This window comes from Drosophila rhopaloa, unplaced genomic scaffold (genome assembly GCF_018152115.1).
Source record: "Drosophila rhopaloa isolate 14029-0021.01 unplaced genomic scaffold, ASM1815211v1 contig_2, whole genome shotgun sequence".
NCBI lineage: Eukaryota > Metazoa > Arthropoda > Insecta > Diptera > Drosophilidae > Drosophila > Drosophila rhopaloa.
The window spans coordinates 24,857,434-24,871,126 of record NW_025335083.1 but is presented as its reverse complement, the minus strand read 5'-3'; the positions used below and the strand labels follow the sequence as shown (position 1 = coordinate 24,871,126).

Genomic DNA, 13,693 nt, shown 5'->3' with positions numbered 1-13,693 from the left:
CGCTTAGCATTTTGTTTAATAGTTTCTTGCACGTTTTTCTGCGTTTGTCTTGCACCCATTTTATTTCTGGGTGTGCTTCAAGCCTTTTAACTTGAGCTTCGTGGCTAATTGTTGCTTTAAATATTTGCTGGAACTGGGTACGGTTTCGCTTGAGTTCTGTGTGAGTATGCACCTTTTGTGTTAATTTAGTCGCCGTCTTAATTTACGTTAGCATTTTAATTGCAACCAGACGTCGGTTGAAGATTATTGCTCGCACAAAAGTAATAACAATGATTATAATCAACAGCCGAATTATGCATTCAGCAAGTGGCAAGATGAATTGAAGAGAGGATGCTTCCTCAATCTTGCAACATCATCGTCTGTGATTTTCGCTTCCTTAACCTGAAGCACCAATGTCCGCCACTCGAAACCGATGAACAGATGTCACGGCATCTGTCTATATATCATATAGCCGCACACACATGATACTCCAAAAAGAGAGAAATGCAGAGAGGGAAATTGCACTTGATTGAAGAAAAAACCCCGAACAGCAGATGTTTAAGAGATTTGCAAGGTTTAGGCCTTGCTGATTATCCCAGTTCCCTGAAACTGCACTCTTAATAATAAAAATTCATAAGTAAACACAAATATGTAGAGTAAATATTTTTGAGATAGTAAACCTACTGATTAAACTGTCCTATCTCGGGCCATGATGTCTGATTTATTTTAAAACCCTGTGATTACCGAATCGAAATGAATATTTGTTTGCAATTCGGCTTTGATTAGGCAACGTTTAATGCTAGTTTGTGCTGTGAGGTCACTGGACTTCTGGATCTATAAATATTTCCGCACGTTCATTGTTCCATTTATGAATTGTTACGATTTCCGAATGATAACGTTTGTATTTCTTCTGTTTTGCGTAGCGAATCGGTCTGTCACTTAGGACCAAACCAGTTCACTAGTTTGGGACTGTATACACTGAGAGAAAGAGTAGAACAAGTTTATGATAAATTAAAAATTATTTTATAAGTCTTCAATAGTTAGTATTAAACAATAAAGGCTTGTACTGGCAGACTATTATTTTTACATATATAAAGATATATACAAATCTTCATGAAATGATAATCTTCCGGAGAATGCGATAATTCCAAAATTTCTGTTGTGGTCTCAACGTTTTGTTTCTAAAAAACAAATAATTATGAATAATATAAATGAGTGTAAATGAGGGAGATACGATTTAATTTTAAGTATTTTAAATATAATTTCTTAGTATTTTTTTCTCTGTGTCCAGCACTTGTTTTTGTTCAGCTCTTAACTCGTGTGGTTGTGTGCGTACATATTGTTTTCACTCTCCCCGTCCATATACATACATATATCCGCCCGATTTCTGGCTCTCTCGCCCACAAACAAAACAAAGCGATGCCAGCTGGGCTGCTGCCTCACACTCAATCTCGTATCTCCCCCATTATCTATGGCTCTCTGGCCGCTCTTCCTCTCTCTCTTAACCGATCGCTCAGTTGCGAATGAGTAATACCACAGTATTTGGGATCCCAATCGTCGGGCAATTCGTCATTCGTCCGGCAGGCGGCGTAGCGAGAAAACGTGTGGGGCGCATGCGCGCTTGTCTGCAAAAATTGCACCTGGATTTTGAGTTACAAGAATTACAGAAAACTAAATCAAAACTCCCACTTCGTGTTTCGCCATTTCTTCGGGCCGTTCGCCGTGGTTTCTCATTTGTGGAGAAGTTTACAGTTTTATTTGGATTTTTGCATATGGCAATCGCGAGAGAAATAATAATAATAAAACCCAACATACCGGAATGCAATTGCATTGCCTCTCACACATGCCTTCGCGCTATTTCCAACAATGCTTACATAAATAGCTCTAGTTGCTGTTCTAAATAACAAGTAAACAAAAACCACACAATTTTCCCATGCTCGGTTTTTCATCGCCTTTGTAATTATGCTGCTAATAGAGATCAGCTAACGACTCGTGTTTATATCTTTGAACTGTTCGTAAATTCTTGGAATAAAGTGAATTAAAAGTGAAAGTGAATTTTTTAAATACTCGTATTAAGGAAAAAAAACTAAACGCCCACAGAGTGAGAGAAAAAGAGACAAATGTGCAGGGAATGAGACACAGAAACGATGGCTTGGCTTGGATTTTGCTCTTTTTTCTCGAATTGAACGAAAAGATCACTTGAAGAATTCCGGTTTGTGGTTTTCCTTTGCAGCTGTTGTTGTTTGTATTGCTGTTACTGCTCCGTTGATTTGTATTTGTATTATGTCTCGGTCATTGGTCCGAAATAAAAACCAAAAAATCGGCAATAATGGTGTAGAAATACAGATATTATAAAGTTTTTTTGGTTTTGTAGCCAAACCGTATAATGCCAAATGTCACTTCTCCGATTTGATCGTGCAAGAATGTGAGAACATAAATCGCACAGAGAATCTGATATGGCCCCAAAAATGAAAGAAATTCAGTTGAAAGGCGGAAGAATGTGGAAAATTAAATTAAACACAGCTAGAAACATGAAACAAAAAACCCAAAATTTAGAAATCGTGTGAAATCCCAGCCAAAGGCTGACAAAAAGAAAATGATGATCGCGAGGGCGAGGCAGAAGCATCTGTGCTAATGTCATGCCCTGGAACCGGGTCTCCACCTGTCATTTGACTTCTTTTGTCATTTCCCCAACTCAACTCGGTGGATACTTAGCTGGGGAATCAGACTCAGACTCAGACTGAGACTCAGACCGGTCGGAACTCGGAGATTCCGGGGTCTTGGCGGGTTCGGAACCGAGGGGCACTCTCACTTTTAAGTAACCCAACGAGTTTTGCATTCGCCTTTTGACATGCCAAATGAACTGGCTTCGCTTGGGCGCTCGAATGGGATTGAGTAATAGACGAAAAGTGGAAAATGATAGCTGGGTAGCCGGAGGGAGGCAGATCAAAAGATCATTGGGAAATTTAGGTCTGAATTGGTAAAAATTATAGTCGAAGCGGTTTCTAATTGATCTCAAACAAGTGGAACGAATTTGGTAGCTACTTTATAATGAATTTTCTTTGATTTTTGGAAAATAATCGCCAGCGGGAAGCAGTTTATATTTGATCTCAAACATGTGGAACCAAATTTGTAGCTACTTTAGGGGAATATTTTGCAAATGATTTTGCGGCCATGTTAAAGAACGTACAAGCGAACAATTTAATTTTAAATATGGTAAACATGTCTATTTAAAAATACCAGGTTTTCATTTTATGATTCCCAACAAACCAAATGCATTTCTTTATTTTTACGGTATTTTTTTTTTGTTTTAAGGGAAGTAACCAATTATATCGATGCCCAAAAGCTTTTTGATAGTGATTAATGGAAAGTTAATAATGCATGATCATTAACAAATATCGTTTCTAGGATTTTTTCATGGAATCTTGTTAAAATTTATTTGTTCACCTTTATAAGATTTATATTAAAGTGTTAGTTGGGGCATTCCCCAATGATCTTTTAATCTAATCAATAACTTGAGCTGGGAGAACCCTATAGATCACATCAGAATCTTGTTTGTCAACTTTATCGCAGCTTTGAGTTTTATTTGCAAAACAAAGAGAGCTCGCTCGGTGATTGCTGGAATAAGGTTCTGCGAAATTGATATAGCTGATTTTCAATCTCCTTTCGATCTTGCTTGACAACAATCTAAATTGTATACACAAAAGATCTTTCTCCTCTCTGATCTTTTCTCCCTCATTCATCCAGTTTTTATAACTTTCTTTAAAGGCGACTTTCATTAGCATAGACAAATAAATGAGACGTCAGCTAAGCTCATTCCATATGTATTTATTATGATGACTTACAAGCGAAGTTGTGTGCTAAAATGCGGTCATGTTTTGCAAAAGGCAGAAATAATCCAAAAAGTGACTAAGCCATTGGAGTTTTGGTCTTGCCTTAATTGTCAGTCAAAAGGGCGGACCAAAAATAACCAAGTTTTGTGTGTGTATAATTACGAGCTGTCATGCAAAACCGAAAACGACTTGGACTCGGACTCGATCTGAATCTGAATCCACTGCCCTTGGCACACAAGCCAAAGTCTGTGACTAACTTTGCCTTAATCGAGGCTTCCAAAACCCTGCTCTGGAGATCCGTTAACTTCTATAAATAGCTGACTCGAAAACACAGGAAAAAATATCTAAAAAGTTGTTTATCACAGAAACAAAATAATATCAAAGCAAAGATCTAATTTGGCATAAGACTTTTAAAAAAGGCATTATAAGGGTTGGAAGTAAAATGGGTTTTAAAATCATTTTTATGAAAAATTAATAATACTCGGGATATAAATAACATTTTTTCCCATCAAAACTTGGCAAGAAAATTGATTCTTTCCTACGATTAACTTCAATTAGGTGTTAACAAAATGGGATTTGAGCCATTATCAGACTATTAATGATACGCTTTTCCCCCAGTGCAAATTCGCTTTAAGCGAATTCTTGTTTCCCTCCGCAGTGCGATTGTATTCAAATCAGCGAATCAGACACTGGCTGACCTTGCCAACACTCAACATCCAACAACCATTAAGACCCGAAGCCAGTCACTCTGTGGGCAAAATTGCAAAATGTCTGCAGTTTCAATTTGTACACATTTTTTCTCCTTTAATTTTTTGTTTTTTTTTTTGTTTTGTTTGGGTGCTCAGCTGTGCTTGACGGATTTCCGCATTTTAAAAAGCCAGCAAACCTCGACCCCGGTGAACCCATACTTGGCAGACCGGCCCTCTCCATTGGAAAACTTAACAATTAACTAAAGGGAAATTTGTTTTTGGCCAGCAATCTCTGCCAGTTGCGTTGTTGCTTTTCTCTTATCACTTAAAAAAAAAATCCGAGGCACGAGTTGTTCTCACATGGAAAACCACGTAGTGATAACGCGTTCTCGACTCTCTCTATTTATCTCACAATAATAAATTTCTGTGTGCCAGGCAATTCGTTTGCTATTAGTTACGAGAATAGTTCAACAACACCGACAAGTCGGTCTTTTGTTTACTGTTTGATTGATCATATTCAAGGCGCTAAAAGCGATCATTGTTTGGTATTTGTGTTCGCCTCTGGTAATTGTTGCTCGTCGCCGGTGTTTGTTTAGTCACCGCTTCCGATTGTGCGTAGTCGTGACAATCGAGCGTTTTCAATTGGATCGCAGATGTTGTGGAATTTTTTTTCCGTGGTTTTTAATAATAGTATGTTGTGTGGGAAAAAGCCACACGGTCTGGATGATATGCTGCCAAGCATTGATGATATTTATTTTATATGGAAATTTAGCAGTATAGTAGTTCAAGAGAATTCGCTTGTTATGATATAATTTCTTTATGTTTAGGACAAGGCAAGAAAATTAATAACATCTGGCAAAAAATTTGTATTAAATGCATGAAAGAATACATGATTCCGATATATTTCGGGAAATTTATTCACACTAGTCAAAAGCTCTTTTTTATAAGGGATTATTCCATTTAAGTTTCATTAGGTTTTGCCTGCAGTATTATAAAAACCTGGCTCATAATGTTAAACAAAATTCCAGACTTTCTAATTTACTCCGCGCATTTTTCTAGTCAAGCATGCCCTTTCCAAGTGCCCATTAAATATTAACTAAACTCAACCGTAAGCAAATATTTATCCGTCGATTTTGTTCATCTCTATTCCAATTGAACACACCCCTAATAACTGAGTCATAAAATACACATAAATATGGCTTCCAAGATCATTTGCGTCAGTTTGCCCGATCAATTAACGTAAATGGATCCACAATCGTTTGGAAATCCCTCGGAGTTAACAACTCCCTTCCAATTCAGAGTCACGCTCCATTTTTCGAGCCCAGCACCGATGGTCACTCGTTTTATTTTTGGTTTCTCTAGGTCGGCCACTACGTCATTTGTCGGTTTTGTTGAACGCCTTTATTGTTTACCTTTGGCAATATCACCAATTCTCACTTCCCCCTTGGCCGCGTCGCCCACTTTCATTCACAATTGGCTAATTTGCCGATGATTAAGCTTTCGATGCATTCGCAAGTGGAAGAGGTGGAAAGTAAATCGCGACTCACTCATTCACACGCTCTTACCAATTGCCCGAAATTAATTTGCAACTGAAGCTAATTGCTATCGTATATTGTATCTAACTCTCCAAATCCGCTGAAGATTGTGGTTTTTTCAATACACAATTGTAAAAAAGTAAAAGCTATTTTTATAGTTTTAATTGTAATTTACAGAATATTGATTATTTTTGTATATTCTGTATTATCAAGAGATACTTTTTCTTTGGGAATAGAGTTATACACCTTCTTACCAATACTATTTTGAGCTTGTCAAAGTTGGTAGATTAAGTGGTCATAAACAAAATCAATGCACAAACGTGAGGCTATTGGCAAAAACATGGAAAGTTTACAACAGCGACGACGGCAGAAACAGCAACTGAAACAGCAAGCAACAAAGAGCCAACAAACGTGTGGCTCTTTTGCAATATAAATAACAAATACATTTTTGTTACCACCATCAGGCCTGAAAACCATCGCCTTCGCCCATTCCCTGTGACTCGTCAAATATTCCGTGCGCGAAATTTCAAAGCTTGGGTTATGCAAAAGACCCCCGAAAAAAACAACACAACGCCCCAACAACAACAACAACAGACAGACAGATAAATAAAAAACAAACTAAACGGAGAAGTGAAGATAAACAGGGGAAAAAACAAAGCACGTAGCTGCAGCTGGTCAAGTGAAATTTTTCTTTCGTAATGAAAATCAAACATTATCCGGGCAAAGCCGTCGACGCGAGTCTTTCGCTGGAGGGCACAAGTGCAATGGGTGCCCTCTACGAGGCCAATTGGCTAAGGGCTGCGAATCAAACGCCCCCGTCCACTGGCAACTCCAAATTGAGTAGGCAAAACAGCTCCGCAGGCAGCGGTTTCCTCATCGAGGGCATCTCCGCATTGAGCAAGTACCAAATGACCCTGGAGAATATCAGACAGTTGGAGCAACAATCGCGGGACAAACACATTGTGAGCACAATCAAGGAGCTAAATGGATATAGGCCATCGGCATTGCAGCATCATCAGCAGCAGCAGATGCACAATGGCTGGGTGGCCGAGGATCAGGAACAGATCGATGAGATCGAGGAGGAGATTGAATCTGCGGAGGGAAAGGAAAAGCTGGTTAGTCTGCAGGAATCCGCTGCAGTTAACCACTATGTCTTGGATCCCACGGAGAGACAGAGGGTTCCTCGACCACGACAACAGTTCTCGGTGAAACCGCCCTCGTTGCGTCGCTCTCAAACGATGTCGCAACCGCCCAGTTATGCCACCTTGCGATCACCACATGTAACGTCCAACAAACCGCAGAATCTCAGCAACAGTTCCTCCTCCGCCTACTCCACATTCTCCTCCGCTGCCGAGGACTCGCAGGATCAGGTGGTGATCTGCCAGCAGCCACAGAGATTGATGGCTCCGCCGCCCAGAGAACCGCCGCCTGAGCCACCGAAAAGGGTATCGAAGCCACTCAGTAGATCCCAGACCTCCGTGCAGAGATATGCCACCATTCGGATGCCCAACCAGGTCAACAGTAGAGTGGCCAGGACCAGGGATTCCACTGCCTCGCTGAGACGCCATAGCTTGGAGCAGGCCATCAAGGGACTCAAGCTGGAGGAGGAGAAGGATACGCATCCAAAGAGTCCGGTCAACGAACAGCGACAAATCTCGCCCGCTGCCAGCAGTAATGGCAGCTCCAAGGATCTCAACGGGGAAGGATTCTGCATCCCCCGACCGCGTCTCATCGTTCCAGTGCACACATATGCCCGGCGACGAAGGACGGGAAACCTCAAGGAGCAGTCCAGTGGGGGGCAGGACGAAGAGGCTGAGAAGGACGATGGTAAGGGGGTGGATTCTAAAGGATTCTACAGGAAATCTCAACATAATTCGTAATATCTATCAACTTTTAAACCTCTTCAATTTATAGTTATGAGTTTCGACTCTTTTATTTATCAGCAACTTGTGACTTATTATTTTCATTTAAATAGACAAGTAAGTTAAAAACAAGTTAACATAAAAAAATAATCGAGTCATATCAAAAACATAAATAACTTTTTGTATTTAGATAACAAAAGTAAGGTTTCAAATAAAGAATACGTATATTTATTATAAGAAATTCTTATTACTATAACTGTAAGGTTTTTCTGAAGCTTTATTAGTTAGAATTTGTTTAGGAACTTATTTCCCAATTTGTAATGATAATAGGTATTTATAAAATGATTAGAAATGAGAAAGGATAACAAAACATTATTGTGATTAATGGATCTTCTAAGTTAGGAGGGTGTACTAGAGTTCAAAACCCTTTTCCATGTTTACCTTATTAATTTTTAAAATTTTCTCCACAGATGGCCGCGTGGAGGTTTCCCGCGAGGGCAAATACCTCTCGACCCTTTCGGGGGCGAAGGTCCTTGGCGAGCTGGCGATCCTGTACAATTGCCAGCGGACGGCGACCATCACCGCGATCACCGAGTGCAACCTGTGGGCCATCGAGCGGCAGTGCTTCCAGACCATCATGATGCGAACGGGCCTCATCCGACAGGCGGAGTACAGCGACTTCCTCAAGAGGTGAGTAGCCAGGCTTTCCATTTTGGCCGCCCGACGACCAGACTTCCCCATTGCCAATCGGCCATTTAATGTGCATTTTAATGAGCCCCTGAGCCTGTGGCGATGGCGAGATGTTGCCGACTGGTTATTTGCAATTTTGGGCGTAATTAATGTTCATTTGCACTTAATTATATCAATTCCGCAGAGCAGTTCGTGTAAGGCCATTACTTTATAATGGCAAATGTAAAAATCGCTTAGCTTAAGGATTTTTTTTTGTCTGTTTTCCCGGTCGATTTGTGTTTTAAATCGTGCAAGGTTTTTCGAATAAAGTAAGGTAACTTTCTCCGCCGGCCCCATCGACTTCGGCATCTCTTCAGATCCAATGCATCATTATGGCCATCTCGTCATCGTCATGGTCATGGGCGGCCATATGACGTGCAATGGCTTGGCTCAAACAGAAAACAGAAAACTCAAACTGAAAACTCACTTCAACTAAACTTCAAACTGCGGCCAACGAACGCATAGAAATTTCTTTTCAAATGGCCATGGCAACCAGTTTTTGGCCAAGTCTATGCAGTCGGCAGCTTCCAGTCAGTCCCACTTCCATCTCCACCAACTGCTCCTGCCCAGAGTGACCGGCAGATTAATCGCGTTTAATTGGTCGTCCGTAAAAACTGCTAAAAACCATAATTGAGGCCTCGACCATGTACTCGTTGCCTATTCCAGATTCGAGAAGTAGCGGAAAAAGCGGATGGAAAATGAAAGTGCAATGGTTTGATGACGATGATGATAGATTCAGATACAGATACGGCCAGCTGCAACTGCAACTGCAACTATAGATTCAAGATACATGTGTGCACCATTCACTAACAAAATGCTAGCCAGCGGGAAAAATAGAATAGGGAGGAGTTGAGGTTCGATTATCTTGGTTTACAGTCGAAGAAAATGGTACATGAAATTAAGAAAAAAATCTAATTTAATTATATTTAGGAAATCAGCGGAAACAGGTTGACTATTCCTTGAAATCATACTATTTGTTTCTTACAATCTCTTATGCCCTAAAATCTGTATTGTAAACTCCTTCTAAATTTCTGATAATTAAGAAATTTAGGCAAGTGTACAGATAAAAGATATGTGAGGTGCAGAGGAAAAAACACATTGGTAGGAGTCCAGGTGCGACTTTCAGCGACGGCTTAAAGATCGATGTAGGTCAGCAATAGATTCCCATTACTGTGGAATTTTCTTATCTAGATCGAACTGGGCTGGGCCACTAATTATACCACTTTCTTTGGCCTGCAGTGGCGATTATCTCGAATGAAACTTACAATTTTTGGTTTCCTTATCTTCCGTCAGTGTGCCCATCTTCAAAGACCTGGCGGATGACACGCTCATCAAGATCTCCGATGTCTTGGAGGAGACGCACTACCAGCGAGGCGACTACATTGTGCGCCAGGGCGCCAGAGGCGATACCTTCTTCATCATTTCAAAGGGCAAAGTGCGGGTGACGATCAAACAGCAGGACACGCAGGAGGAGAAGTTCATTCGCATGCTGGGCAAGGGCGATTTCTTTGGAGAGAAGGCTCTCCAGGGGTGAGTTATACATTTCTAAGCTGTGGTTTATTCCGAAGCTAATTAAATTACTATTTGTATAGCGATGATCTGCGCACGGCGAATATTATTTGCGAATCCGCCGATGGCGTCAGTTGTCTGGTCATCGATCGCGAGACCTTCAATCAGTTGATTTCCAATCTGGACGAGATCAAGCATCGCTACGACGACGAGGGAGCCATGGAGCGCAGAAAGTAAGCGTATAATTAAAAACAACACACGAATCAAGATTAGCAATGAGGAATTGAAACAACCTAATGAAGGTCAATGAACTTGCTCCAAATCAAAAAATCTATTTACATGTTGGGATGTATAATTATTTGATAGTCAATTGAAGCAATACAAAATTACCACATTTATTTTGACTTTAAGTAGTAGCTGCTACACAAATATTCAATTAGGGTTTGAAATCCCTTATTGAAATTGTTTTTTAATTGAAATGTTAGTTTAATTGAATAATTAAGTATTTTCAAGTCTTAAAGACGAGATAATTGGTCTCCATAAATGTTAATATTCATTTTGCAACAAAAAAGCTTCAATGTCGAATTTAATACTTTGTAAATTGACTAGACGAAACTCTTCATGATTAGGATTTATTTATCCATTAACTAATAATTTCACTGCTCTTACAGGATCAACGAGGAATTCCGGGACATCAACCTCACGGATCTGCGCGTTATTGCCACTCTGGGAGTGGGCGGATTCGGTCGCGTGGAGCTGGTCCAAACTAATGGCGATGGCTCCAGGTCCTTTGCCCTCAAGCAGATGAAAAAATCACAGATCGTGGAGACGCGACAACAGCAGCATATCATGTCCGAAAAGGAAATCATGGGCGAGGCCAACTGCCAGTTCATCGTGAAGCTGTTCAAGACATTCAAGGACAAGAAGTACCTGTACATGCTGATGGAGAGTTGTCTGGGCGGAGAACTCTGGACGATTCTGCGGGACAAGGGCAACTTCGACGACAGCACCACCCGCTTCTACACGGCGTGTGTGGTGGAGGCCTTTGATTATCTGCACTCGCGGAACATCATCTACCGGGATCTGAAGCCGGAGAACCTGCTGCTCAACGAACGGGGATATGTGAAGCTCGTGGACTTTGGCTTTGCCAAGAAGCTGCAGACGGGCAGGAAGACCTGGACTTTCTGCGGCACCCCGGAGTACGTGGCTCCGGAGGTGATCCTCAATCGGGGTCACGACATCAGCGCGGATTACTGGTCGCTGGGAGTGCTCATGTTCGAGCTGCTAACCGGTGAGTGAGGGGAAGATTTAATTGATTGATAATCTTTAATTGACTTACGTTTTACATTTATAGGTACCCCTCCGTTCACGGGCTCGGATCCAATGCGCACCTACAACATTATACTTAAGGGCATCGATGCCATTGAATTCCCTAGGAATATCACGCGCAATGCCAGCAACCTGATTAAGAAACTGTGTAGGGATAATCCCGCCGAGCGTTTGGGGTACCAGCGTGGGGGAATTAGCGAGATTCAGAAGCACAAGTAAGATCTACTCTTCAATTATTTAATGCCCATACTAATATGCTAATCCCGCTTAGATGGTTCGATGGCTTCTACTGGTGGGGCCTTCAGAACTGCACCCTGGAACCGCCCATTAAGCCCGCCGTGAAGAGCGTGGTGGACACAACAAACTTTGATGATTATCCCCCCGATCCAGAGGGTCCTCCACCAGACGATGTCACGGGATGGGACAAGGACTTCTAGGCGGGAATCAGGTCTCGTTTCCTAGACGATGCTCTCTAAACGCTTCTGCTACAGAATACCGAAGGGGATAAAAACCAAGGAGGAGAAATTGATCTTAAGTGCGCCATATGTACGCCAAAGCCAACAGCAACAGTCAGCAGCTCGCATCGAAAAGCTGCCCAAAACTAAGAAACGTAGCAGTCGCAAGGCCAAGGGCCGACACAAAAGCACAATCATCCATCGTCTTAGCCCTTTTAGATTTATAGATACGTCTGCGTGATGTTATTCCCATGATGTGCAACGCAATGAATTTATTAACGAGTTTATAACTATTATTTTGTAATGAGGATATGTGTCTAGTTCGTTTGAAATTGATGTAAATTGTAAGTAGGTCTTTGACTCTGGTTCAGAGCTCTGTTAGCCATGTGCATTGTATAAATTCTTTTTATTTGTATCTATTAAATATTATTAACATAATTATTAAATATCATTGTTAAAGTATCAAAGCACTTACGAAAATGCATACAAATCGGGTTGCCTTATAGTCTGTAAGAACATTTTAAAGCAACATCTGACCAAGATCTTCCGTCATACCCACTAAAAACATTTGTTAAATTTATAACTAGCCTCTCTTCTATATTTCATTAGTCTTAGCGATCATGTCTATTATTTGTACGAATAATATGCCCTTTTAATTGGATTTTTTAAGTAACTCAGTTAGATATTGAATAAACAAATTATTGCTATGAATTCTACGGATGGTATTTTTTGCTATATATTGTAATAGATAATAAGTTACATATGGAATATCTATTACTACGTCATTCAAAGCACACTTTGTAATTTATTTAAGTGCAAAAAGAAATGAACAATGTGTAACACCATGTAAAAGCGATCCACTCAAATTGACCTTATCCAAGGTACTTCCTATGTTTGCGATTCTCTCTTGCACACGTTTTCACTCGAGTGCACTGCACTAAAGAGTGCGGTGGAAAATATGCAATAAAAAGAGGAAACACTGAAATGAAAACGAAGTTGGCCAAAAACAAAACTCAACTACGTGCCAAACGGAAGAAGAACCAAATCGTCAGACAGAGAAAGCTGAGAAGAATCTGTCAAATTGCAAGTCAAATTAACTGAGAACATTCTGTGCCCGACGTTAGTGCAGATCGCAACGGAAAACTGAAGCTCCTATTCGTAAGAAACGAAAGTCTAACAGGAAGATACAGTGGATAAACATTCCGGAATTTTAACGGCCTGTATATATTAATGAATTAATCAGAATGGCCTTGACTTCGACCTGGAGTCAACTTTGGCTGGTGCTGCTCTTGGTCGTGGGCCTCTCGCTGGGTTTACCGAGCCTGGAAAATCATACGCAAGATCAAATCGAACAGGTGATAGGTGAGCTATATGAAATCAAAGAGTAAACATATTTTTAATTGGCTTAAAAATCATAATACGCGGCACTCCGCAAGTTAGAACTACAAACATCTTGGGGAATTAAAAATAATTATTTTATTAAAAAATTTGATTCGCATTTTATGTAAAACTTAACAACTGAATCTCATATTATTACTTTTCCAGCTTGCAGACAGCCCAAGGCACCTGGTTTGTGCCGAGGTCGTCAATTGCGATATGCCTACAACAAAAAGACGGGGAACTGTGAGAGCTTCTACTACACGGGCTGTGCCTCCACTGAGAATAACTTCCTGACCTTCGAGGAGTGTCGCAGGGACTGCATGCAACGCCTGCGCTACTGAAATCCTCTTAAGCTATGCCTAATATATATTTAATGTTACAAAAATTGTCAAG

General features: G+C 40.7%; 2 protein-coding genes across 8 annotated transcripts in view; both read left to right on the top strand.

The window, feature by feature from the left end:
- LOC108047205 (cGMP-dependent protein kinase, isozyme 2 forms cD4/T1/T3A/T3B) overlaps positions 1-12,631 on the top strand; it is a 33,077-nt gene extending 20,446 nt beyond the window's left edge. For 5 of the 7 annotated variants that reach the window (XM_017127301.1, XM_017127302.1, XM_017127304.1 and 2 more), the window contains 6 exons: positions 8,369-8,588; positions 9,921-10,157; positions 10,220-10,369; positions 10,808-11,427; positions 11,491-11,680; positions 11,737-12,631. In XM_017127301.1, the coding sequence (XP_016982790.1) occupies positions 8,369-8,588; positions 9,921-10,157; positions 10,220-10,369; positions 10,808-11,427; positions 11,491-11,680; positions 11,737-11,902 (1,583 nt within the window). In that variant the 3' untranslated portion in view covers positions 11,903-12,631. Of the gene's footprint in view, positions 1-1,543; positions 2,192-6,500; positions 7,864-8,368; positions 8,589-9,920; positions 10,158-10,219; positions 10,370-10,807; positions 11,428-11,490; positions 11,681-11,736 lie in introns of those variants that run through there. The other 2 variants (XM_017127307.2, XM_017127306.2) reach the window with 2 other exon arrangements.
- A 101-nt stretch (positions 12,632-12,732) lies between these two features.
- Positions 12,733-13,685, top strand: LOC108047208 (kappaPI-actitoxin-Avd3d). The gene is made up of 2 exons (XM_017127309.1): positions 12,733-13,282; positions 13,466-13,685. Exons 1-2 carry the CDS (start codon positions 13,165-13,167, stop codon positions 13,639-13,641), a joined length of 294 nt encoding a protein of 97 aa, XP_016982798.1. The 5' UTR covers positions 12,733-13,164; the 3' UTR covers positions 13,642-13,685.
- Positions 13,686-13,693: the final 8 nt, after the last annotated feature.

Coding starts and splice junctions, on each gene's coding strand:
- LOC108047208 (XM_017127309.1), top strand. CDS start 13,165: ATGGCCTTGACTTCGACCTGGAGTCAACTTTGGCTGGTGCTGCTCTTG. Junction 13,283..13,465: donor TCAAATCGAACAGGTGATAG/GTGAGCTATATG, acceptor TTACTTTTCCAG/CTTGCAGACAGCCCAAGGCA.